This window comes from Microtus pennsylvanicus, chromosome 2, assembly GCF_037038515.1.
Source record: "Microtus pennsylvanicus isolate mMicPen1 chromosome 2, mMicPen1.hap1, whole genome shotgun sequence".
Classification (NCBI taxonomy): domain Eukaryota; kingdom Metazoa; phylum Chordata; class Mammalia; order Rodentia; family Cricetidae; genus Microtus; species Microtus pennsylvanicus.
Window position 1 is genome coordinate 61,416,070 of NC_134580.1, and position 27,902 is coordinate 61,443,971.

Below are 27,902 nucleotides of genomic sequence, written 5' to 3' on the forward strand. Positions count from 1 at the left end.
AAAGTGTGGGACACTGATCACTATGGAAACCAGGTTGCAGCAGGAGGTAGAGCCTGTGACTCAGCAGGTGGCACTTCTCTTCATGGCAGGAGCACCAAATGCTGACAGGACACCAGGCAAACATATATGGTGTTTTCACCTGCCTCACGGCAAATGAACGCACACACAGCCTTTGCTCCTGTGCAGCCAGCCTTTAGGTCAGCCACAGAGTAAGCAGGAAATGCAAGAGGAGCTGAGTCAGGGAGGGAAAGGAGAGAAAAACACACAACTGCAATGTTTACTATTAATCCAGAGCCAGGACGTTTATTTACAGAGTTCCCAGATCAGAAGTAGCAAATAATTATATATCAAGCTCGGTAGGAAGACCAAACATTATTTCACAACTGCCACTACGTGTTTCTTCCTCTCTGACACAACTGGCACAGATCCAGGCTTGCTATGTTTACGACGATTCATTTCCCTAGAAATAAACAAAATACATAAAATATGAGCAAGTACATAAAAAATCATCTCAGCCAACGGACACAAATTTTAAATCATAAAGCGTTTTCTTTCTCTAGAAAGACCACTGGGGAAAAAAAAATTCCCAATGAGAATAAGGTGAAAAGTTAAATTCAACTTTTGTTATTTAATTGCTTTGTATTTTATGAATCATCAGTGTCTAAGGCTATACCTCTCTGAATGTACCTGATCTTTTCTGATTTTGGAAGCTAAGCAGGGTCAGGACTGGATAGTACTTGGAAGGGAGATCACCTGGGAATACATGGTGCTGTAGGCTTTAAAGCAAGGTGTGCTGGCGATGCCTTTAATCCCAGCACTCAGGGGGCAGAGACAGGCTGATCTCTGAGTTTAAGGCCAGTCTGGTCTAGAGAGTGAGTTACAGAACTGCCAGGCCACCACACTGAGACTGTCTCCAACACAAACAAACAAGATGACAACAAAACAAAAACAAACAAAACTTTCAGCTTCCTCTACTAGTAGGTCTAAAAGGTAACACAGTTACTAAGAGACATAAACATGATTAAACCCCAACATGTACGCAAGAGCAAAGCAAGAGTAACCTATACAGTTTAGTAAAGCAACCCCAGCAGCTCTAGAACATCAACACTGCTTTTCTCTATGGGCTCCATGAGTGTATCCATAGGAGAGTTGGGGGGGTGGGTTTCTGCTTTGGATTCAAATGCTAACTTTCCCTGCTGCTCAGGTTGAGAAAGGACGACCACTTGAGCCCAGGAGCTGAAGACCAGGTTAGGAATCACCGTGAGTCCCTCATCTCAAGAAACAGACATCAGATCTCGGATATTATGATAAAACACATTAGAATGTTTTAAAGAAATGATTGCTAAATATGAGTTTTTAAAATTCTTTGCAGTCCAGGTTGGCTTTGATCTCATGGTCCCGAGTACTGGGATCATAGGAATTTGAATTTGTTTAGCAAATAAATAGGATAGCATTTCATAATTACAGCTACATTAGAACTGATTTTTAAAAGCATTGTGTGTTTGTAATATTAGTACTGGAGAGGCGGAGACAGGAAGATCCCTGGGGCTCACTGGCCAACCGGTCCAGCAAACAGGTGATTTCCAGGATCAGTGAGACTGTTTTACAACAGTAAGATGATACAGGGGGACACTTGCTGTGGGCTTCTGGGCACAGGGATTCACATACATGTGCACGTTTGTTCACACATACGCACGCACGTGCACGCTCACACACACAAGAGAGATTTCATAAACGGACAGATCATAAATCCGTCACCATCCTTACACAGGAGCTATGCTAACGCTCTCTGTACTGTTCCAATGTTACAACACCCACTGCCAAAACAAGCACAGTACACCAGTTTAACATAAAATAGCTCCTCCCTCTCTTCTATCCATGCTACTCACTCTGTAACTGTACTATTCCAACTGAGAAGTGTTTCTTATTATGGTAATTCACTTTCTTCACTGGTACTTTACACATATTCTTAGATGATATTTCCCCACTTTTGGAAAAGAGGAGGAAAGCCAGACAGTTGTTCAAGAAATGTCTACTGCACATTAGTATATAGACCACTCCTTTATAAGAAAGTGTGCGTTTGACTATGGGGATGAGGAAGCTGAGGGGGAGGGCAGTTAAAAGTGCTGAGGTTAGAGGCAAATGTCCAAACACATACTTCCGGCGCCGGGATTCCCTCATGATGCGCTGCTCCTGGATCTGGCTGTAGATGGATTTCGGCAAATGTCGATGGCGAGCAATGCGTTTCACATGTGGATGATACTGAAACTTTTCCTTTAACTTCTGGTTATAATCATTCGCTGCTTTTTCTCGCGATGAAAGCTGAAACAAAGTGCATTTTAGTATCTTCAATCCTTTAGTTTTCTTGGGTATAAAAATCTAGGGAGCACCCCTTTCTCCTCCCCCAAATTCAGCTTTTCTATTTATTTATTTATTTATTTATTTATTTATTTATTTATTTAAGATTTCTGCCTCCTCCCCGGCACCGCCTCCCATTTCCCTCCCCCTCCCCCATCAACTCGCCAAATTCAGCTTTTACAACACACAAGGAAAATGGCCAGTGAGCTTACAGGCCTCTGCGAGCCCAGCAGCTCTGAAGCCGCACGCCGACAACGTAAACACCAGGTATAGAGTACAGAAAAGGCATCCATTGCAATTAGTCACCTTAGGTTTTGGTAAAAACCCAACTACACGAAAAGAAAAAAAGTGTTTGGTCCCGTAATAGGTTTTGTTTAACAGTGCTAAGAACAAAGCAAACACACTAGAATATTTAATGAATGAATACTGAGACACAGTGAAACACCTAATGATAACTGAATTTAAAATAGAATGACCTTCCATTATTGCTGAGTGCGCCTGGATTTTACTTCCAGGGCTAAGCAGAAAACACTTCAAACCTAACATTCCCCTTTTAGTACTTGTTTCTTAGAAACAAGCTGGACATTCTACAGAGGGAGGTGGAACCTTAGAAAATGTAAACAACAACAAAACCCAAGTCAACCATTATCTTAGAGCCCAGATGCAGCTGCATTGTCATGGACTCTACTTTCAATTTAGGTTCTGAGTCTTTGGCACTGATGATCTCTCAGGGGTGTGGAGCTCAGTCCCACTGCTGTGACAGCTGCGGTGTCTTCCTAACCTACACTCCGAGTCTCTCTACATCTCTCTCCCACCAAAGAAAACAAAGAACCAGGAGAGCATGAGTGTGATCAATCTGAGTTCATCAAACCTTCTGATAACGGGCAGTGGTGGCACACACCTTTACACCTTTAATCCTAGCACCCAGGACGCAGTGCCAGGTAGATCTCTGAGTTTGAGGCCAGCCTGGTCTATAGTGTGAATTCCAGTACAGCCAGGGTTACACAGAGAAAGACTGTCTTGAAAAACCAAAACCAAAACAAAACCAAACCAAACCCACAAAAAAGAAAAACAAAGCCTCTGAAAGCACACTTGTGTCTAAAGTCCACATGGGGTCGTCCTCCACTGCTCCCAGCTTAGTTGAGACCAAGTCTGTCTCTGAACCCGGACCTTGCCGATTAGCTGGTCCACCAGTCTGGACAGGGAGCCGCAGGGAGCCTCCTCATCCTTAGCACACTGTCAGGGTGTACTGGCCTGTTGCTATCTATGTCTGGTATGTTCTAGGAATAAACTCAGGTCCCCCAAAAGAGCCCTCTGCCCAGCCTTACAGGAAAAGTCAGTAAACCTTTTGTTTGCTTTGGTGCTGTCTTTTGGTTAATCTGATCAATCAGGTACTTCAAAAAGCTTTTACAATGACATTCAGTAACACTGAAAGTTGGTCTGTGGCCTTACCACGCCCAGCTTCTCCGAGGCGTTAGCCTTCCAGAGGCGGATGTTCATCTCGTCAGAGCCACACATGATGTACTTGCTGTCAGAGGTCCACTTCACACAGATAACATGCTGCATTCTCTTTGTGTGATACACTTCCCTGCAGAAGAGGAAATTTTAAAACAGATTTCTTTAACCACTGTCTACCAGGGACCAGAAAACCATTTTTGTGTCCTGAGAAAGTATAAAAGGAAAATTCAGTTTCATTTCATTGAACTTTACTAATAAGGTTCTATTCTAAATACCTAGGAATTAAAATTAAAAATGGATCACCTGACATGCAATAATAGAAATAAATTAAACACACTTAGCAAAACTAGATACAAAACTGCTGAAAGTATAAGATACAAATAAAATTTAATTTTAATTCAGGGATAACTTTGGGAGCTTCCTCCACTCCCACTTTCAAGACAGGGTTTCCCTGTAGACCAGAGATCAGCCTGCCTCTGTCCCCCAAGTGCTTGGGTTAAGGGGGTGAGTGTGCTTCCACGCCTGGCTAGACATGGCTTATTCTTAACAAATACTGACTCATCCCCAGTGTAATTCAGGTCAACAGCCACCACCCCTCAATGACATTTTACTGGGAGTAAAATTAATGCAGCGGCCTCCAAAGAGCACACCCGAGCACGCTGGCGCCAGCTCTGCTTTTTGCTTGGGCACTGTCTTAAAAATCTAACTGAAGTGAGAGTTTATTTACATGTGTGAAAACAGGGAGGGCTGCAGAAGTGTCTGAGAGGCTGAGGTAAGAATCATCTCCTGAATGGCAGGTCAGAACTTGGGATGCTGTGAAGCAGGCTGGGGGAGTTCACAGGAGCTTCTATACTGGGAGTGTGAGGAAGGGCACTTCAGAGAGAGGAAAAGGTCAAAGAAATTAAGACGAGCTCTTTTAATTCCAAATACAGAAAAAACAAGTCAAAATGCAGATGGCATAACAGAAAGGTAACAAGTCTAACAAATTATCCACAGTAAAATAAACCAGACAACCACATCAGATAAAACCACTTACAGACCGTATCTCTAGATGCACTTATGCACTAGCCTTGTTCACTGCTTTAAGGTATGGACTAAACATTAAAACTGTAAGAAATTTACTTTTAAAAAAAGGAACAATGGTTATTAAAATGAAGCCTGGATGAGAGACTTGTTCTTCTCTTCAGTGTCCTGATTTTTGCATGCTGATCTCTTACCATCTCCACTTTCTTAAAAGCCCTCTCTGACACACACACACACACACACACCAAAACTAGAATTTCAATTACGCTTCAGTAACCATCAAAAACAACTTGCTCGTGTGACTCTGTCAAAGCTCCAGCAGGCACTGAAGCAACTCAAGGTCCTTCTCAGTGGTGAACTATGTAGTCCCTCGCCTCTTGTTTACAACATGCTGAGTGTATGAAGTTCACTAAACATTATAGTAGAAAACATTTTTAAAGACAAAATAGTCTAAGCCCACTTTCTCTTGTGACTGCTACTGATTTTGCTTGCTGGCTTAGTAAATTGTGATCGGACTTGCACTACTGGAGCCTACATTGTGGAAACACTGAACGGAGCCCCTGCACAGGCACACCATGGCAGGTGCACAGCATGCACAGACACAACAAATAAATACATATTTCTAACAATTAAAGCACATACGAGAGCCAGCATGATCTATATACCCACCCCAAATTTACTCAATGGGTTACAGAGATAGATCGCTTGTCTGGCATGCATGACGTCATAGGTTTGCTTTCCAGCACCATATAAAACCAGACATGGTGGTACATGCCTGTAAGCTCGGCACATGGGAGGCAGGATCAGGAGTTCAATGTCACCTTTGGATATATAGCAATTTACAGTCAGTCTGGAATATAAAAGACTTTTTTTTTTCTTTTTTTTTTTTTTTTTTTTTTGATTTTTCGAGACAGGGTTTCTCTGTAGCTTTTGGTTCCTGTCCTGGAACTAGCTCTTGTAGACCAGGCTGGCCTCGAACTCCCAGAGATCCGCCTGCCTCTGCCTCCCGAGTGCTGGGATTAAAGGCGTGCGCCACCACCGCCTGGCTTTTTTTCTTTTTTAAGAGACAGGGTTTCTTTGTGTAGTCCTGGTTGTCTTGAAACTCGCTTCATAGACCAGGCTGGCCTTGAACTCATAGATCTGCCCACCTCTGCTTCCCAAGTGCTGGCATTAAAGATGTGTGCTACCACCCAGCACAAGAGACTTTTAAAGCAAGACAAAACTAACCCTCAAAGCTAAAGAGTGAACTCCAACCATTTTAATGTCTTTCAAGAGCAAATACTTTTAAAATAACATAAAAGCATTCAAAGTGTTGCGTAAGCTTGGTTACACATGCTTTCTGTAATGACAGAAAGGAAGAACAGACAATGGAGGATGAACTGGAACTAGCTCTCAAGCAGATAAAGGAGTGGCATGTTTGGATAAACAGGAAGAACACTACTGAATGTTCAAATGACACCAGGACAAAATCCCCCAGCAATGGAGTGTAAGAATTCCTGTCTACAACTCTGTTATCACCTGAGCTTCCTAGCTAGACCTGCATTAAATAGCCCAGCCTTTGGGCTCCTGAGCTATACCTCAACTATTCCACTTTCTTTTCTCTGACTCATTCCATCCATTCTTTGCTTACACACCATATTAGCACAATCCCGCTACCTTTAGAAAGCTAGATGCCCAACAAATGACGGAGTTTTTGATTCTTCATACTTTTACAAGCGTAAGACTCTTGTAGGAAACTGCAAACTTCACAAGAATGTGGGGGAATGCCACGGTCATTCCAAGAGCCACCAGCAGCAGAGGACAGAAGTGTGCAGTGAAAACTGAAGCCCTGAGAATACTCACTAGTGCACCTGACTCAAGCTCAGCAGCCATCACAATCGTCTGCTGGGAATGAGTAAGACGCGGTATCAATGCAGCTTCCTCACATTAGAGCAGAGAAAAAAGTTACAACAGTGAGAACTTTAGACACGCAGAGTGGCTAGGACCGAAAAGGTGGAGTTCCCCGCTCTCAGGATGGCTGTATGGAAGGTCTTACTACTGCACTATGACGGTGTGGTATCTCCCCTTTCTTCCCTTCATCACCAGCTAGACACATCACTACAGCTTTCTCCAGGAATCCTGTGCTGTGGGAAAATGCTCATACACTGTAAAGATCTATCACTTGTATTGGTTTAATAAAATGCTGATTGGCCAGTAGCCAGGCAGGAAGTATAGACAGGACAACAAGACTAGAAGAATTCTGGGAAGAAGAAAGGCAGAGATGCAGTCACCTGTCAGACACAGAGGAAGTAAGATAAGAATGCCTCATTGAGAAAAGGTACTAAGCCATGTGACTAAACAAGAATTATGAGTTAAGTTCTAAGAGCCAGTTAATAATAACCTAATAGGCCAAACAATTTGTCATTAATATAAGCCTCAGTGTGTTTCTTTGGGACTGAACGGCTACGGGACCAGGGAGGGTAAAAACTTCTGTCTACAATCCTAGGTCACTCAACCAAGAAAGGGAAAACACACACACATATGTGCATTTATATATTCATCTAAATTATTTTCTTTTTTTGTTTTAATAGGCATTTATGAGCAATCATATATCTCTGACTGACTATCCTAATCTGTCAACAGTCTCTGTCCCACTGTGATCTTGTAGGACAGCCTGTGTGGTTAGTTTTGTCAATCTGACAAGCAAGAGTCACCCGGGAAGAAGAAGTTCAAATGCCTCCATCAGATGAAGCTATAGGTAGATCTGTGGGGCATTTTCTTGATCAATGACTGATGTGTGACAGCCCATCCCTGGAAAAAGGAGTTCTAGTGGTTTAAAAACAAACCAACCTGGTTGATCAAGCCATTGGGAAGTAAGCCAGTGAGCAGCATTCCTCCATGAATGCTGCTTTAGTGTTTGCCTCTAGGTTCCTGCCTTGAGTTCCTGTCCTGACTCCTGATAGGGAATCTCTGTAAACCAATTATCTTTAAGAGATGGGACCAAGTTAGGGTGTGGCTTTGTGCCCTCTCTCTGTGTGGTTCCCTCACAGCACAGCTGAGCTTGGACTTCTTGTTTCTGTTTCGTGAGTTTGCCTCTTATAATAAATAAAAATGTAACTGTTTTATCTTCTAGCTAGCCTGGTTATTTCTCAAATTGAGATAATTCAACAGACTCCCCTTCATGACAGACTGACTAGGATGTATAAATCAGATACTCTTTCCTCCCCAAGTTGCTTGGTCATGGTGCTTCGCTGCAGCAATAGAAAGCAAACCAAAACAGCCTGGAACTTACAATCTTCCTGCTTCTACATACTGAGGAGCACCAAGCTTAGTGTCCTAAGTTTTATGGGATCAATTGTTTCAGTTTCCCTTGGTTTATATGTGCTTACAGGAGAGCGTCTGAGCACTCCTAAGAACAGAGAGTGTGCGTGCAGTTTGTAAACCACAGACATGAGCCAGGCTCTAAGGAGGAGTGACAGTCTAAGGAAAGGACTCATGGGTACAGCACTTGCATGAGGGCCTAGTAATATCCCCAGCATCACCAAGTCAGCCAGTGAAGTAAAAAATAAAGACATCTCTGAAAATGCCACAATTTTCTATCAACTGCCTCAACATAAAAATACACGGACGTATAAATAGCGCACTGAATCACATATAATAAGTGGTAAAGTTAAGCTGTAGGAAACAGCTCATACTAAGTGTGCTCATAGGCTGAGATACCCAGTGGATCAGCGTAGCATCTCCCACCTCCCAGCTCAACAGAGGACACAGGTGAAGTGACCAAGTTAATGCCATCTTGTCCCCAATGCATTTTATGTCTGCCTACTCTACTCCGCCTTCCACCCCCCTCACAGTCACATCTGCCTTGGCAATGCTTTGGGGACTGTCCGTGAACCTAACCACGGTCTAGACTTATTACACAAAAAATTTGGTGTTCGTGCAACCTTAAACATAAAACTACAATAAATCAGAAATAATTGTCGTGTAATGTCTGGAATGCACTGCTGAGGCTTGCAAGAGAGCAGATGTTACCATACGGTAAGATAACCCCGCCCCAGTGGCATTCCCCTGAACACAGACGTAAATTGGGATTTTGTCTTTTAAAATGATGTACCCTGAGCTTGGTCACCAAGAGACATTTCAGAAGCACAAGCCTGCTCTTGATCTAGCCATTAATAAAATGTCTCAGAACTTTTCATCAGATTAACTCTTGATTGTTGGTAACTACCTTGTGTGGACCACTTCATAGGTTCTGACTAACCTAGAAAGGAGGAGAATGAGCTCAATATCTAAACCGCTTTTCCTGCACATTTCTGCCTGGTAGAGTAAGTTGGATTTCAATGTGTAAAAAACAATACCAGGGAGTAGTATTCATTGCTTTTAAAACTACTTTCAGAAAAAGAAATTATCTGAGTTCTTAACCATCAAATTCAACTTTTAGTAAGCTTATTAATTATATGGAAATAATCTTCTACTCAATAAAACAAACCACCTGATTTGATCCGACACAATTCAGTGGAGTGACACTCCATGTCACAATCCCCAAGCCCTATTATATACACACCACCAGCCACCTTCTAAGAAAAACAAAGGGTTACCAGGACTAAACAGACCATGCAAACCCACGTGGCTCGTGCCAGTCACATACCTGCTCCGGCTCCTCTCCACAGGGAAGATTCTGATAGACTTATCGAAACTGGCAGACACAAACTCCTTCCCAGTGGGGGAGTAGTCCACGTCAAGTACTGCAGAGACGTGATCCATGTGGACCTGAACAGGCATGTCCAGGGCACGCATATCAAAAGTATACAAGCTGTAAAACACCATTAAATGTTTCATTCAAATTTCTGCAAAAAAGCCATATGTAGTATTAAAAGAACATTAGCTAAATAAGGACCCCCCCCCCTTAATAAGCAGTCTGATTCTGAATACAGTTAAGGCAGGTAAGACACAGAGAAAAACACCAGTAATTCTGCTTTGGAACATCACACAAAATAGAAAATAGCAAACCAATGTGACGGCTCCAAGGCAAGGGTGTACCTGACAGACTAGTGACCTGAGCGCAGTCCTCAGGACCCACGTGGTGCCCTCTGACCTCCACACGTGCATGACGGGTTGTGCCCGTGGATGTGCACACTCACAAATGTGGACGGGCCAGAGAGCAGCCCCCTCTGTGAGGACAGGAGTTCACATTCTGGAACAGGGCCCTCACTGATCCTGATCACGCTGGCTATTCCCAAACTAGGATAACATAATTCTCTTTCCTTAAACCCTCAATCTATGGCCATTTGTTAGTTGTCTGGACTAGGATAATGATAGAAGCCAACACAAGCAGGCAAGCATTTATAAACACTCATAATATTCCTATCAAAAGACAAGCCACTCTGGGTAGGGTACTTAGGGTTTCATGCCTGTAGCCTCACCAACCAAGAGACTGAAAGAGGAGCAAGTTCTAGGCCAACCTGAGCCCATCTCAGAAAAGATCAAAACAAACAGCCCAAAGCACTGCCCCTTCTAAGAGCCTCCAACAACCCCTAGGCGTGAGCCAGGGTCTCTCTGATTTGGAGCTTTAATTTCTGACTTGACAGCTACAACACACTGTCCTCCTGGCACGTGATTCCCAATACTTCTTTCCTTAAACGTCTTTCCTTAAAACACATTGCTTTTCTACAAATTGTTTCAACATTCTGTGGAGAAAAAAATGCAAATCTGTTCAAATTCCAAGCACATTAATCCTTCTGGACAGGACTGCCTACGGTCATTCTTGAGGAGCATCTACTCTACACCCTCCTTCCTACAGACTGCAAGACCCACTTCCTACAGTAACAGCTGGATGCTTTAGATCTGAATCTTTAGATCTGACACAGAGCAGAGGCCCCACAACAGACTATTCTGTCTGAGCGAGGCTCTCATGCAGCCCTTCAGCCATGCGGCCAAATTTTCTCCATAGCAGATAACCCTGAACTCCTCATCTTTCTTGCCTCAGTTTCCCCAGTGCTAGGATTACAGGCATACACCATCATACTCACCAAGAGTATTTTAAAAATAAGGACAATTATGAAAAACTAGCAGTCATTTCTTATAAGAGATATGTCTGGTTTTAGGAACCGTATGTAATTCTTTCCAAGGCAAGAAGTGAGAATTTCCAAGAAGGCTCTGAAAAAAGATTATTTTGGCGAAGAGCTAGTTCACAATGTACTTTAGACCTTAGCAGAGAGGTCACTGAGCTGCAGAATGACTCTTGTCTTTTGTTGTCTTTAATTGCTCAGCACTCTTTCGTTTCAAAGCATCTATTACAGGAAGTAAAGCCCTCAATGTGGCTGGTACTGCTAATGGCGCCACTGCACTTCTCAATACAGGAACCCTACGAGAGAACTTCAGGCAGTGCCACTGAAGAACCTGTAGTTTCAAGTACGAGCTGATACTGCCGTTTAGTCTCTAATCTATACAAAGACTTTTTACTTATGTGCATGTGTGTGCGCTTCCTTGTCTGTGTGTGCACTATGTATGTGCAGGGGCCTTCAGAAGCCAGAAGAGGGCGTCAGACACCTGGAACCAGACTTATAGGTGGCTGTGAGCTGCCCAATGTGGATGCTGGCATCAGAACATGGGTCCTCTGCAAGAGTAACGAAAACTCTCTAACTGTTGAGCCATCTCTCCAGCCTCTGGTGGACAGATTTAAAATACAGAAAATCTAAAGTTCAAATCCACTAAGTTTGTATCTTCTCAAAAAAGTTGTTAAAAATGTACTTAAAGCCAGGCAGGGATTCACACTTTTAATCCCAGCACTCAGGAGACAGAGGCAGGCAGATCTCTGAGTTCAAGGCCAGCCTGGTCTACAGAGTAAGTTCCAGGATAATCATGGATACACAGAGAAACCCTATCTTAAAAAACCAAAGAAAGAAAGAAAAACGTCCTTTAAAATAATAATAAACGCATTAAAAATAAAAATAAAGTAAGACTGATCTATACTTTTCACTGGATTAGGCTCTTTGGCTAACACATCTGACCTGACTGAACAAACACCGAGGCAATGGATGAGACAGCCAATGGGCAACGTCCAACAGGAGTAAAGCATCTCATGAGGATCTAAATTTCACAGAGTTCAAAGGAAGTCTGCCAGGGTAGCTTTTCAGGCACAGAAAATATATGCAACTACTAAGCTAAAAATTGAAACGATCACTTTCTGTTTCTTTACTAATGACAGCAGACAGTTTAACTACAAGAGCTACAGCTGCCTGAGGAGTCAGAAACACCTGTAAAACACCATTACAGGTACGGTAATGTACGGGCCAAGCACTGTTCATGTTTGTTCTGAAACGATGTCTTTCTATAGAACCCAAGCTGGCTTTGAACATACCATGTAACCTTGGTAGCCTCACATTCAATTCTCCTGCCTCAACCTCTGGAATGCTAGGAACACAGACTTGCAACACTACACCTGCTGGTCCAGTTGTTACTTAAATGGCCTATAGCAGGGATCATATAGTTTCCTGTGCTTGGCCAAGGGAGGCATCAGGTCTGTACTGTAACTCCCCAGCATGGGCATCACAACATGAGGGCAGCCAGACCAGGAGACAGCAAACAATCACAGCCACAGGCATGAACTGTGGCACAAACAGGATTTACCCAAAGATGCCAGTTTACTGTTCTTTGTCTAAGTTATTCTAAAATCCAAAAGAATTTTTTTTTCTAAAAACTTCTCCAATTTGGGAAATTATTTTCAGCCTAACAAAGGCAGCTTCCAAATTCGTTCACGAAAGCGCCCTCAGCAGGTGAGACGTGCATGTTAACAAGGCCATGCAGCGAGCAGGTGAGGTTCTAAGGAGAGACACTTACTTATAATCTTCATTTGCTGCAGTAAAATGGAAAGCTTCCATAGGGTTCCAGCAGATTGTATTTGTTCTCATATCCAAGATAACCTGAGAAAGGATCACCCACCACCACAAATTAGCATATAGGAAATAATACATCTACTTTCTTTTGGTCTGATTGGAGAAAGTCCTTTAGTATGCACAGTGCACAATTCAGAGCATGGGGAAAGAAATCAATGACTATTCCTGAGAACAGAGCAGTAACTACAGTTAATACCTAGCCCCTGGACTTCAAATGACAAACCCAAGAAGCATTGCCTTACTGTTTAAAACAAATGAACGCGATGCAAGCTGGGCTGAGATTGTGAGTGCACCAGATGACAGACTGCAGTTGCTGTCTTCCATTCACAGCGAATGGACCTACACTAAAGCAGGCTGTGTATGCAGATGTGTGTACTTGCCAAAGACTACTTTTCAGTAAACTAGAACTTCATGTCAGCTAAAAAGTATGTCTTTTTTCTATAAATATACAGCAAGGTACTGGTTAATACCATCAAAGTTCATGTATCACAGGAAAAATAACTAATTTTCACTTTTAATGAATAATGAATATGCTAATCTCATTCTTCCTACTTTTAATATTTCTGAATCTATCAACATATTACAAAATGTTTTTTTTTTCTTATTCTTTTGCTGGAGTCTCATTGAGCCCAAGCTGGCCTGGAACTCAATGTCAGGATGACCTTGAATTCCCGGTCCTCCTGCCTTCACCTAGCGAGTGCTAGGACTGCAAACCTGGACCACCACATCTAACTGACAAAAGGAATTCAATATGTGAACTGTGCCATACACTCATTGCACATGAATCACATCTAGCCCTTCTTGTGCCCCGACATACTACAATGCTTGATGTCAACTCTTCTTAAAATGGTAAACCACTCCATGTACAAACAACATTCCTCTCTTGACAGTCGGCAAACGATGTATTAACTTTGATATCTAAGTCCTGAAATGACCATGGCGAATGAAAAAGACTATGGAAAACCCCCTCATCAACAAGACAGTGCTTGTCTAACAAAGAGTCGAACTAGCATCAGCATATAATTAAAATAGCTGCCTATATGGATGAGTGCTAAAACCGTTTTGAATAAAATAATGGCTATGCCGCATGATAATCAAGCCCCCTTCAAATTAGTACATATTAAGTAATGCAATGAAACATCTTTCATTTTAAAAACTTCAATATAGCAAGGACTAATGAAACTCCTAAGGAGTACTGGCATTATTGAAGTCACAAAGAGACAGAGTCTAAAATCAATGGAGAGCTGGATGTCATTACCATCGTCACTTGATATACAGAATGCCTTAACAACTGTATGACACACAGACAAGACCAGAACTCACCTTCTTCAGAGGCGTGGCTTGCCGCATATCATACAGTACTATATTCCTATCAGAAGCACAACTTCCCAGGATAAATGTCTAAAAATAATGGCAACAATCACCAATTAAAATTCAGGCTTGGAAGCAAATGATGTCTATTTAAAACAAAATTTATTTATCTTTAATATTTAAGTTAAATATTAACTGTAACACTGACTATATCCCACTTTATGAGGGTATAATAAATTACCCATAATCTCAGCTAAGACAAGTATTTTCATGTTTAAATCTCCATGCATGTATTTTAGGTAGTGGCAATAACAGTACGCCCTGTTTCTAGTGGAACGTATTTTACTTACCTGCTCTCCAATGTAAGATTTAGCTACTACTTTTGACTGCTATAAATAAGACTTTAGGAAATATTTTCAGACATTAAACTCTTCTTTTGAATTGTTTCCTTAACATAAAATTTCTGGAGTGGTATTAGTGAATCAAAAGCGTCAACGATTTTATGAATTGTGACATTTAAGGTTGCTTATTTTTTAAAAGTGATGCTAATATCACTGTCATGTGAGAATGTACTTTTTATTACAACTATGACAATATTTCCTAAACACTCAAATTTTTTGCTTTATTAGAAGTAAACATTTCCTTTTGTTTGTGGCTGCTGCATAAATACGCCCTGTCCTTTATCCGACTGAGTGTGTGCACCATGTGCTTGTATGTGTGTGGTTTCTGCATGCATGCGAGTAAAGGTGCACGTGGAGATCAGAGGTCAATGCTGGATGTCTTTCTCCTGCTCTCTGTCCTATCCTTTGTCACAGGACATCTTCCGCAGCCACCATCCAGCTCCAGTGGCTGGTCGGCACATCCTGGGATCCGCCTATCTCTGCGCTTCATAGCACTGGGTTGCGGGCATGCACTAGAGTGCCTAGTTCTTACATGAATGCTAGAAATGCAAGCCCAGGTCCTCATTATTGCTCAGCACACGTTATACTCCCTGAGCTATCTCCTGAGCCATGTGTGTCCATCTGTCCTCCTCCCCTCCTTCCACAGGAGTCTTTAGCTCACTACGCTGTCCAGGATGGCATCAAGCTTGTGACCCTCTGGTCTTGGCTTCCAGGCATGTACCGCCACATGACTTATGACACTTATGACAAGCCTTGGTGTTGAGTGAAAATGGGCTACCGTCCAGTAGAGGCCTGATTCCACTTGTGCGTGTACGGTGTGTGCATATGAGGTGTGGGCTCGCCTGTGCCTGGAAGCCAACTGTGCTGCTCTATCCTTCACATTGTTTAGCGCATGTGTGTAATCTTCACAGGTGTGGACACTGGGAAACAGCCTTACAGGAGTGAGTTCTCTCCTTCTGCCACATGGGTTCCAGGAATTAACTCAGGCTTCAGGCTGGCAGAATGTGGGCAAGTGTGCTTACCTACTGAGCCATCTCCCCCATCTTCTCAGCCCTTCAAAAATCTTTAAGAATTCATTTATTTTATGTGAATAACTGTTTTGCCTGCATGTATGTCTATACACCACATGCATGTCTGGTGCCTGTAGATGCAGAATAGAGTGCTGGGTTCCTTGGAACTGGAATTACAGATGGCTGTGAGACACCCATGTGGATGCCGGGCACCAAATCTAGGTCTCCTACAAGAACAGCAAGTACTCTTAACCACTGAGTCATCGCTTCGGCTCCTCTATCCCCTTTATTTTCTGAGACAGTCTTTCACTGACCCTGAAGCTCACCATGTTGGCCAGAACTGACCTGTGAATCCCTAGGATTCCTGTCTCCATGCCTTAACATAGGTTATAGGCATGCTGCTATGCTCAGTATCCCTGTCTCTGCACCCTAACATAGGCTACAGACACACCACATGCTCGGCTTCTACATGGGTGCTGTGGATCCAAGTTCAGTCCTCTAGCTTATACAGCAGGCCTGTTTCCCACGAAGTCATCCCTCAGCCCCTGATCCCACTCCTTTTAACACTCTTCCTTAGTCATGGCTCTAGATACCATAGCTCTTGGCTTCTGTCTAACACCACTTCCTGTCGCAAGCAGAGCAGTTCCTACCATGTGCACAGAGTTTAATGAAATAGAAACGAAGGGAAAAGGCATGATCTGGGTCCCCGTTTTCAAAAGCCTGTATCAATGGTTGCTTCTGAGATCTCTGTTAGCTGCCCCTTAACCTCTTAACTTTTAGTAGCTTCTCATTATGTTACCTTTGAGTAAGACCAGGGCCAATTTCTAAAACAAAGACTTTGAAATGAACATAGCAAAAAGTTCCACCATAAACTTTCACACTGCAAAATGTGACAATCCTCAGTATTAACTTCTGACTTTACCAGAATTTTAGGCTTCAATATTTTAACAGAAAATTAATTATTAATGAATAAAGGAAATAACTACTCTGTTTGTTCACAGCAATCGGCCCCACCCTCTCCATTAGCTTTAATACAGGGTAAGAGACACGCACATCATTTGCTTTTATCACTAAGTCAATTCATAAGATAAAAAAAAAAGCTAGTGGACAAATAGAGCTATTAAATAGGCAAGTTTGAAAACCATGGTCGATAGGTCATGACCAGTAATTATGATTTCACAACTGGCCATTAGCTCTTCTGATATGTTCATCAAAATAGGAAAGCAAAATATTTGTATGCCCTGTCAAAAACTAGCAATCACTGTCTGTGTTTCCTGCTATGTGTTAGTAACGACAACCAAAGAGAAGATGGGGAAGGAAGATGCAGGAGGCACCCAGAACACATGGCTCTGACAAAATCAAGACTAGGGATCAGTGAACCTTCTCCATAAAAAGCCAGAAAGAAGGTATTTTAGGCTTTACAGGCATGTGATTCCCAGAGCAATGATTCCAATTTTTCACTATGGTAAAAAAGTGGCTACAGACAGTAGAGTAAGAGGGTCTGCTTGTGTTCTAGTGAGACACTGTAACAGGCAGTGGATACGCTGCAACCCCTGCTTTGGGCCTGTGGGCAGCTTCACGCAGAAGTGTGAATCCAGGCACATTCTGGAGGCAGGGTAGCCATGTCTGCTGGCCTCTTGGCAATCCGTCCAGCACAAGCTCACACTGTGCTGCAGCACACCATGTCCCAGCACACCACATGTACAGTTATACTCCGCTACTCTGGCCTAGCTGTCCCTCCCTCTCTCACCACACTGGCTCTGAGAGAATCTGAAATCTGCATTCCAGGATTTCCTCTTACAAATTTACACAGTAGCTTCCTAGTAACACTGAAAGAAAGGGCATCTTGACTGAGTCTTCTGGACAGTGAGGCCATTTATTGTTATGCATTCAGAAAAGATCAGGGAAAGGTCTGGAATCCAACGGCCCCATTAGCCTCCAGGCCAGCCCCTCTTCCCAAGTTCACAAATAGATAGTATGCAAGGCCGACCTCACATCTGCACTTAGACCAAGAAGGAATTAGGAATAAACTCACATTTCAGAGCACAGACGACCTGAAAGTACTAACCATGCAGTCCAGGAGGGGCCATGCGCATTACTGTGAGCCATGGGCACCCTGTGACTTACAGACATGGACCAGCATGCTCAGTGCTCACTCTCGTGACCGCAGGAGAACAAAGGAAAAGGAACATCTTCCTCAAAGTACAATGGTACAGATGGAGCAGTGTGGAGAGCATGCAAAGCAGAGCTAATGAGAGGCCTGGGTAAAAGGATCGCAAGTTCAAGACTAGTCTATGATACCCAATGGCTTCAAAAACAAAACCATAAAGAGGCAAGTATTTATTTGGATTCTACTCTGAGGTCAGCTGAGAGTTCACAGAACCCAAATATAACCTGGAAAACTTATCAAATGCCAGAAAACCATTCAAATGTAGAAAATGTTTCCTAAACAGGGCTCAGATTTCATGTTAAACAATAAGCAGAACTTATTTTTTAAAGGAACATTACCTCAATGGGGTTAAATTTAACACTGCATATACTGTCAAATCCCCAGTTCATTGAGCACACGGGGCTGGTTCTTTGTTCATCCCAAATGTCTACTTGCTGTCCACAGGTGGCGAAGACAGGGTCTTTCCAGTGATGGTCAATGCCGGTGTACACTGTCTTTGGAAGCGAAGGGTGTTAGACACGTGCACCTCACTAAGACTTTAGACCAGCATACTTTAGAAATCCTTGCTACAAAGAACTTCTTTACTGTTCTCCCACAACCCTTTACCACCTACTGTGAACCGAGCTTCCTACATTTGGGGAGTTACAGGGTTGGCACATCCAGAATGTAATAGGCAAACTTCACTCTGGAAAAGCCACCTTACCAATCATGTCATCTCCCCTTTGGGTAAATGTAAATAAATTTCTTTGAAGTACTTCATTAAAGGGCAAAAAGTGCCAGATGGCAGGGATGGCAGTGGACACTTTTAATCCCAGCACTCAGGAGGCAGAGGCAGGAAGATCTCTGTGAGATCAAGGTCACAGCTTGGTCAAAGACCTAATTCCAGGACAGCCAGGGCTGTTGCAGAGAAACGCTGTCTCGAAAAACAAAAAATAAAACAAAACAAAAAGAATATTCTGAAACAAGAATTGAAACCAGAAGCTGTACCTAAATATACACTAATGCATAATAGTAAAATAAAGCAACAGTTTTTAAAATGCACATATTTAAAGATTAAACTGAGCTTCAGAATTTTGTATGCTTAATACAGAATGTCAGCATTACAAACATGTGTAAGCCAAATGTTGTAAATCGCACTTAGGCTGTCTCTGAACCATGAGACTTGAAGAACAATTTCTGAGAAGTTTAAGATTATATGAGAAACACAAAACCAGACAGGAACCAAGCTATTATTCTCCTAACATTTATCTTACACAGTTCTCCCAGGACTTCCATAATACTGCATAGCAGCCTCTACATGACTTGTAATGTCCAGCATGGATGGAACAAACTAAAGAGAAATCAAATTCTACTACACTGAGCACCAAACAGCTATTCATTTTTTTTTTTTGTTTTTTTTTGAGACAGGGTTTCTCTGTAGCTTTAGAGCCTGTCCTGGAACTAGCTCTTGTAGACCAGAATGGTCTTGAACTCACAGAGATCCACCTGTCTCTGCCTCCCAAGTGCTGGGATTAAAGGCGTGCGCCACCACCTGGCTAGTTGTTCATATTCTTAAGTTTCAAAAAATTTAAATTACATAGAATGTAACTTTTACACACTGCTGTAATAAGCCAATGATTAGATATAAACTCTCTCAGTTGTTACATGAGTTTTCCTTTTATAATTATAAAAAAGGCAAGGGATTTCAACAGGCTATGCCCCAATGTGTCTTTGTACCTTTCCTAGTATGGTCTGCAGTGGCTCCTCCTCTTCTCCACAGCCCGGCCCATCCATTTTCCACTGCTTCACAGTTTTGTCATCACCAACCTAGACACAGTTATCTTACGATGACTTTAAACAGCAACAGTTGTAAACACATGTATCAAATTATAAGTATCTCATTTCAAACAGTAACACATACCATTCTTTCATTTTTACATTTATTTTCTACTACTTTATCATAACAAAGATTTGTAATACGTTATAAAATATATAAAGCACATAAAATCAAAAACAAAACAGTATGAGTTAAGCAAAATGCTAAGAATAGATCAAAATTAGGTCATATAAGAATGGTATTTCAAATCAAGGAAAAAATATAATAAAATGGTTTTGGAATATAAGATTTGGTGTAGGAGGTCCTTCTGTATTTGTGTTGCTGTCATTGGTTAATGAATAAAGAAACTGCTTTGGCCTAATAGGGCAGAACTTAGGTAGGCAGAGAAGACAGAACTGAATGCTGGGAGGAAGAAAGGTGAAGTAGGAGAGAGCCGCCATGGAGCCGCCAGAGTCAGACATGCTGAATCTTTCCCAGTAAGCCACTGCCACGTGGCAATACATAGATTAATAAATCAAGGTGTAAGAGTTAGCCAATAAGATGTTAGAACTAATGTGCCAAGCAGTGATTTAATTAATACAATTTCTGTGTGGTTATTTCAGGGCTAAGCTAGCCGGGTGGCCGGGACGAACAAGCAGGCCCTCCCTTGCAACAAAGATTAATCGTTTAGAAAGTTTTGAGCCTGGCACGGTGACATACACACCTACAATACCGATAGTCAGGTGGTAGGGGTGGGGGTGGATTTTCAGTACCTATATCAGGCTCATGACTGCCTCTAACCCCATAAAACAGGGAAACAACATATGGCACACTTTCTGGCTGGGATATACCACTTTATCAGTTCAGATATCAGAGGAGAGCCATCAGGAAGAGCAGAAGTCTCACTGCCAGCAGCTCCAGCTTGCCACCCTTCTACCATATCTGGTCTATTCACTGTGTCACACAGCTCGACCTGCTCTACGGCTACTATGTTTTCCTACTTAAAGTGACTTTAAGTGCCACTCCCCTGACACCTTTATATTTCACATTTCCTCATACTGATGTAACACTACAATCTCACTCACTAGTTCTACACAGATGGTGCTAAGGTTAGCTGTGACTTTTCTTAAGGCCCAGAACTTCACCTACAAAGGACAGTCAACTTCACTCAAATAACCTGCTAGTCCAGTTCATCACACTGGAGCCTTTTCCTCCTCTAACCCTGCTGGCACCAGCTGATGTCTCCTCTTCCATGCGACAGCTATCTTCTGATGTCCCTCTCAGTCATCTGACAGACTCAAGCCTCCAAACTAATACTCATCGGAAAACCATTTCTCACAGGTTTTATTCACCAGGTAGGCCCTCTATAGTGGTATATCATTTGTTTTAATAAATAAAGTTTGGGGGCTGGAGAGATGGCTCAGAGGTTAAGAGCACTGACTGCTCTTCCAGAGGACGTGAGTTCAATTCGCAGCTCACAGCCATCTATAATGAGATCTGGTATCCTCCTCTGGCATGCAAGCACACATGGAAAGAATGTTGTATACATAATAAATAAATATTGAATAAATAAATAAATAAAGTTTGCTTGAAGATTAGAAAGCAAAGCAGTCAGACTAGTCAGCCATACAAATTAGGGAGTGGTGGCACACACCCTTAATCCCCCAGGATTCTGGAGACAGAGGCCAACAGACCCCTGTGAGCTCAAGGCCACCCTGGGCTACACAAGACTGATTCTGCCTAAAAGAGAAACAGAGCTCACACAAAGGTGATCCCAGCACTTGGAGCAATTTAATCACAGCACAGCAGCGATAGGGCTGGGAGGAGAGAGGAGTGTAAAGAGGGAAGAGACAGGGACTCAGTGTTGCAGAGTTTGAGGATTCCTGGAGACATTTCGGTCTGAGGTAGAGGTGAGAGCCAGTGGCTGGCAGTAGTATCACCACCAGCTGAGCCTTCCCTGCTTTTAAAGCAATCATCTCAAGCACAGCAGGGAACCACTGCCCACCTGCTACAGAGCACGGCTAATGTCAACTAGTATCTACACACCAACATTCACAGCAGCATTACTCATAATAGCAAAGAGGTGGAAACAAACTAAAAGTTTGTTCCTAAACTAAAAAAATGAGTGGGTTAAAAAATGGTATATATGCATCACTGTTAATATTATGTCACCTCAGGAAAGGATTATAGTGTGTGCTACGTCACAGGTCACCTTGACTTCAAGCTATAAGCAAGGAAAGGTTAGGCAATTGCACAAAGACTACGATTCTACTTATGTGGAACATCTAGACCAGTTAAATTCAGAGACAGAAAGCAGAAGTTGTCACTAGGCCGCGAGGAGAGCACGGCACTGTCACTCAGTGAACAGAGTGTTAGTGTGTAAGCTAAGCTGTGGGGAGGCAACGGTGGCGGCAGCACGGTGGTATGAACGCACGGAATGAAACTGGACACTCGAAAATGGCTGAAACAGCAAATAGTCTATGTATTTGTTCTTCCCCTACACACATACTTTTCAGTGATTCCTTATGGACAAAATACAAATTATTCATCTTAGCACGGAACATCTTCCACAGTAAATCACACAATCACTCTCGCCTCAATTCCCACCAACTCCACTTCTATGTGTTCAGGACAATAAGTCAATGGTGTTAAGTACTTGTTTGTAAAAAGGCAAAAACCAGTACGTAAGGGTAAGGCTGGACTACTTAAAGAAGAGTGGGGCTTGTCAAGGTTTAATACGCTCTTCTGTACTGACGAGCTCCAAAGGTCCTTGGAACACAGTAATGAGCTTGGAAATAACTTATGCAATCACATCTCTCCTGGGCATGCTGGGAAGACTTACTGAGCAACAGCTTACTCACAGTGAAAAAGGAAGTCCCACAAAAGCGAGCACATATCCCTCGCACAAAGCCTTCATGTGCTTGTATCGTTCGGACACATTTTCGTCTAGTCAGGTTCCAAATTTTAACCTATGAGAAAACATGAAACATCTCAGTGAACTCTAAATATAAAATATTCTAGAAACCCCACACTGAAAAGGATATGAGTCACTCTTCTAGGCTCTAAAACCAAAATCCTTCGGATGAAAATAATGTACTGCATATGGATAAATGTGTCAACAAGCAGATAACTCAACTGTCAAATCCTCTTGATTCTAAAGTGTTTCAGTCTTTTTTCCCTTACCAGATGGGAAATGAAGTGTTCACTCATCAATAACAACTTTTGTGGAAATTCAAGTACCCTCATTATAAACATGGTAAGTTTATGGACTGTCAAGTTGAACCTCACACCACTGAAGTGTTATCATTGTAAGATCAGATTTAAAAAACCTACTAAATATTATTTCAGAGTTTAGGCTTAAAACTTATACTGAAGTGAATCCTGCATGAAAGGTCTGTGAGAGCATGTGTCAGTTTAAGCAGTAGACTTAAGGTGGACTTGCCTCTCCATCACATGCCCCAGAAAGGACGGTCGTCAGGCTCTTCGGATGCTTTGCCAGGCAATTGACTCCATCACGGTGACCATCCAGGGACGCAAGGAATGGCTTTGCAAACACTCGTTCCAATTTGGTAGCATTTAAAGCTCTTACATATTCTCGTGGGACTTCAAAAGGATGTAAGGTTGGATCATAGTTTCTTGGAACTGGAATAAGAATAATCTCTCTTAGCCGGGCGGTGATGGCGCACACCTTTAATCCCAGCACTCGGGAGGCAGAGACAGGCAGATCTCTGTGAGTTCGAGGCCAGCCTGGTCTACAAAGGAGTTCCAGGACAGGCTCCAAAGCTACAGAGAAACCCTGTCTCAAAAAAAAACCAAAAAAAAAAAAAGAATAATCTCTCTTATAAAATAATTCACATTTACTAGTTCCTGTGAAAAGCCCCAGCTAATCATGTAAGCTGTTACTCACTGAGCCTTTAATTAGGGATACTGTTTTCTGTTTAGCACTATGAAAGACACAAAAGCACACCTGCCACCTCCAAACCTTTTCAGAACGATGGGAAAACCATGGCATATATATAGCCTTGCACACACACAGCTTTCCTTCCTACCATATTCAACTGGGTTGTGACCTTTTACTGGTGGGGATCTAACACATTGTTCATTTGTACTCCTTCCTATGCCTACCACAGTATCTGGAACAAAGCCAAGATCTACGAGGAACTAAAATCTATATTGCTTGTGCTAGCTGCTCCATGGTACTGGACACCGCACTGACACACAACACTGTGATTTCTAACTATGAACACAGCTACTACTTGTCAAGCACTTTGTACATTTGTTTACCTTAAAAAACACTGACGTAAGAATTTACTACTGCAAATATCTCATCTTAACTCGGGTCTTCTCCCCGGTACCCTACAGTATCTATCACTGTACCATTCTCTTCCACTCTACAGTTTCCCACTGTAAAACTGATGCCCGGAGATGCTAAGCAACCTGCCTATAAGCCATGTTCTTAACCAGCCTGCCAAACAAACTGTTTCACTCTAAGTCCGTATCGAATCAAATTCAACATGTAAGAGTGTATACATTTTCCCTATGACTTCACCCTGCTATCTTTGCTTTCTGACTAACGGCATAGCATATCCAACATGCAATAAAGCTCAAATCTTGGTCATTCCTGAGTTCCATCTTTCAGTCTCCACTCCCAAAATTCAAACACTCATCCTCTTGGAAACAGTCATTCTTCACTTTCCTGTATGTCCACTTAGAGTTGGCCCTGATCACCTTATACCCAGACTACTATAATATCACCTTGACCTGATTTGGCAGCAAAACTGTTACCAGATTAATCAAGCACATGTCATTCCCATAAATATAATTTTTAAAGGCCACCTGCAGTAGTTGTCAGACCTTTAGACTGTCTCATTGTAAAACAGTTTTTGAGTCAGTATATTTAATACAAGCATCATTACCATGTCCTGCTTTCATTAAAATTTTGCTTCCAATTAAGCCTCCTGAGAGAAAAATTTGAGGCCTCCAAATGTGGTTTCAACATCCGGTTTTAATGGAGAAAGACTCACTGACTTCCACACGGTGTCATGTTAATGGGATGCAATCAGACGGTGTCATGTTAATGGGATGCTTATCACTTGGAAAAGCTGAACATGTGGTGCACATGTTTAAACGGGCGCTCCAGAGGCAGAAGCAGGGGGGTCCCTAGAGTTCGAGGCCAGTATAGTCTCCTATGGTACGTGTGGAGAATTCCAGGCTACCCAGGGTTAAAGACCCTGGCTCAAAATCAAATAAACAACAGGGGAAAAAGGACTTGGAGCAGATTATAGGCTTTATTTTCTTTTAAAAGGCAATACTTAATTCATAGTTAGTTTCTTCCAAGAACCTTGCCATAATAAAGTCAAAGTACTTCTGCGAGAACAAACATTTTTAAAGTTTTTCTTATCATCCTACAAGTTATTATACGCCATGATAAATAGAAACTATAATAACTGCACTATTCCAATGGTAGAAGCAAGTCCTCCCGCGTCAACTCTGCTCTTCTCAGGACACTCAGCATAAGGCAGGAATGAGAGTATAAATTCATTACAATTACAGAAATGAAAATTAGAGGACCTTGTTTGTTTGTAAACAGGGTCTCACTATGTAGCCCTGGTTGGTCTGGAACTCACTTGGTAGATCAGGCTAGCCTGAAACTTACAGAAATCTGCCTGCCTTTGCCACTGTTTGTTTTTTGAGACAGGGTTTCACGGTGTAGCCCCAGCTGTCCTGGAACTCACTCTTCATACCAGGCTGGCCTTGAACTCACAGAGCTCCACTTGCCTCTGAGTGCTGAGATTAAAGGTGTTTCTTTCCACCGTGCCTAGTGCTTGCCTCTGTCTCTGAGTTCTGGAATTAAAGGCTTGAACCATCAAGCCTGGCTCAGTTTGTTTAAGACAGGAAATACACACTGATGTTCTAATTGTTTGCCCCACAGTGCAACAGGTGCACTAAGTGCCAACGTTTAGTGCACAGAATTAAGTCCCAACCCCTTTCTGCTCTTCTAAAACTTGGTCTCACTGTCTCACCAGCTTCAATTCCTTCCGGGAGTTCAGCTCCAACAAGTTTATTCGCTGACATTTAAAGCTACTTCGCACTTTCCTTCTGTACATCTCTCCCATCAAGACTTAGCTTTCATCTCAATCCACGCAGACCTCACACACCACAGTCTCACTAAGCCTCTAAATCACAACCACTGTGTCCACCTCCAACTTCATTCATCCAATCAAGGACAGACACTAACCTAACATAGCCCCAGGCGTACATCATAAGTACAAGACACCACAGTTTAAAATGCCCATAAAAACCACATATATATGTGTAAGGTGCTCTTACACATGAACCAGCCACATCAGAATTAAGTATATTTTAAAAATAAAGGTTCACCAGTACTTAACCCAGTTTTTAAACACTGCATAAAATTTACAAGGAAACAACACTAAATAAAAATAAGCTACAACAAATGCATTTTTTTACATTTTATAGCACTCCAAAAATCCTATTTTTCCATTTTGCTATTAACATTTCCATTCTAAATCAAAAAGAGGAAGACACTGAAAAATGTTAACGACAAAAATGGCTGTACCTCCTAGAATAAGATTCAGTGCCCAGGCTCTCACCCACTCATTCACTCCTTCAGCTATTTCTGTGACTCACTGAGCACAGTGCACACGGCAACATGACAGGAAAGCCTGCTAATCAAAACACAACCATGAGACCACATGATAAGCGCTGACAGAAATCTACAAATCTGTACTGGAAACACAGGAGAGGGTTCTGAAATGCAGGACGGCACATGCGGGGGATGAGTATGTAGAGACGATGGTCGAGAGAAAGTTTCCCACAGGTATAGCTGGAAAAGATAGGCCAAAGTGCACCGATACCGGCAAGGTAAACACAAGCTGCTTACCAGCAACACCCTGGCTGGTCAAAGTGGTGAAAAAAGAACCAGGGAGGTTTGAAGAGTAAGGATAATATCAAATCCAAGTGACAACCTACTCTGCATTTAAGAAACAGTGTCGTGTGAAGTTACTTGGGCACAGAGACCATACACCACATCTTAGCAAAACGCACATATACACACACACAGACCATATATCATATCTTAGCAAAGCTCACACACACACACACACACACACACACAAAGACCATATACCACGTCTTAGCAAAGCTCATATATATTCACACACACACAGACCATATACCACATCTTAGCAATGCTCATACACACAGAAACCATATACCACATCTTAGCAATGCTCATACACACAGAGACCATATACCACATCTTAGCAAAGCTCATATATATTCATACACACACACACAGACCATATACCACATCTTAGCAAAGCTCACACAAACACACACACACACATAGAGACTATATACCACATCTTAGAAAAGCTCACATATACACACACAGAGACCATATACCACATCTTAGCAAAGCTCACATATACACACACACAGAAACCATATACCACACCTTAGCAAAGCTTACATATACACACACAGATCATATACCACATCTTAGCAAAGCTCACACACACACACACACACACACACACACCAACGATGGTAACCTCTAGTAACCAAGAGAGAATGTTCCAGCTCCCTCTTCTTCACGTACTCTCATACACTCTAAAGGCAAGATACTTCTGTTCTTTGCCTAGTTATAGCTACCACTCTCTTCAGTTAGAACTGTCTGTTCATACAAGAGCAGTCTCCTGTCATTTAGGTTACCAAGAACTAATTCATAAAGGGTCGGCATGCTAACAGGGAACAGACCAGCAAAGATAAGTAAAACTCACCAACTTCATTTTAACTATTCTCTCCTCAAACTCACAAGAGCAGTTATGCGAAAACTGATCGCTTTAAATCTCTCATCTTTTTTTCTTCCCTCCTCCAGAAGTAAATAATCCGAAATAGTAAAGTGCCCAAAGCAGCAACTAAGTTTTTAAAAGTCTTGAACCCTGAACTTACGAGTTTGACTCAAACTCCACTTTCCAACAGCTACCAATCTGAACACGGAGCGACACACGCTGAAAACAGAAAGCATTCTTCCCGTTACTCTAGACGGAACAACTTCCCACTACCGGAAAATGCTCAAAAAGGACTTGAAGAGATGTGGTCCAAAGAGGGCAGCCCTGTGTGGACAGAGCCGCCTAGCTCAAAAGCTGCCCAGACGCAGGCAGCCAGGGAAGGCGCGCCTTCCTCGGCTTCAGCTCATCTCACCTCTTTGTATGTCCAGCTTGGTTTCGCGGACATAGTTATCGGGGTTCCGGCTCAGCATCTTCACCTTCATCTTGGCGGCTCTGGGTCTCGGGCCCCACGAGCCTCTAGCCGGGTTCGGGTTCTGCCAGCCTTCTGGCAGACAAGCGACTTCCGCCTTCCGCGGGCCTCTTCCTGTCACATGGCTCCGCCGCATAGCAGCGGGTTGGCTGTCCTGGACCCCGCGGCGTTCCGTAGTCGCTCCGTCCCGGGGCTGAAGGCGGTCCGTCAGGGGTC

At 42.6% G+C, this 27,902-nt stretch overlaps 1 protein-coding gene across 1 annotated transcript; it reads right to left on the minus strand.

The window, feature by feature from the left end:
• Window positions 1–276: 276 nt before the first annotated feature.
• Dcaf13 (DDB1 and CUL4 associated factor 13) lies at window positions 277–27,890 on the minus strand. The gene is made up of 11 exons (XM_075961142.1): window positions 27,630–27,890; window positions 22,843–23,042; window positions 22,262–22,369; window positions 19,322–19,411; window positions 17,944–18,099; window positions 14,037–14,114; window positions 12,658–12,740; window positions 9,467–9,631; window positions 3,811–3,946; window positions 2,159–2,322; window positions 277–460 (listed from the first exon to the last, which is right to left on the minus strand). Exons 1-11 carry the CDS (start codon window positions 27,820–27,822, stop codon window positions 373–375), a joined length of 1,461 nt encoding a protein of 486 aa, XP_075817257.1. The 5' UTR covers window positions 27,823–27,890; the 3' UTR covers window positions 277–372.
• Between the last annotated feature and the right edge of the window lie 12 nt (window positions 27,891–27,902).

Excerpts from the sequence above, each read along its gene's own strand:
- Dcaf13 (XM_075961142.1), bottom strand. The coding sequence starts at position 27,822 with ATGCGGCGGAGCCATGTGACAGGAAGAGGCCCGCGGAAGGCGGAAGTC. Across the intron at positions 14,115-17,943 it reads TTAAATTTAACCCCATTGAG|ACATTTATCCTGGGAAGTTG; the intron begins GTAATGTTCCTT and ends CATTATTTTTAG. Across the intron at positions 9,632-12,657 it reads GCAGCAAATGAAGATTATAA|CTTGTATACTTTTGATATGC; the intron begins GTAAGTGTCTCT and ends GGTGTTTTACAG.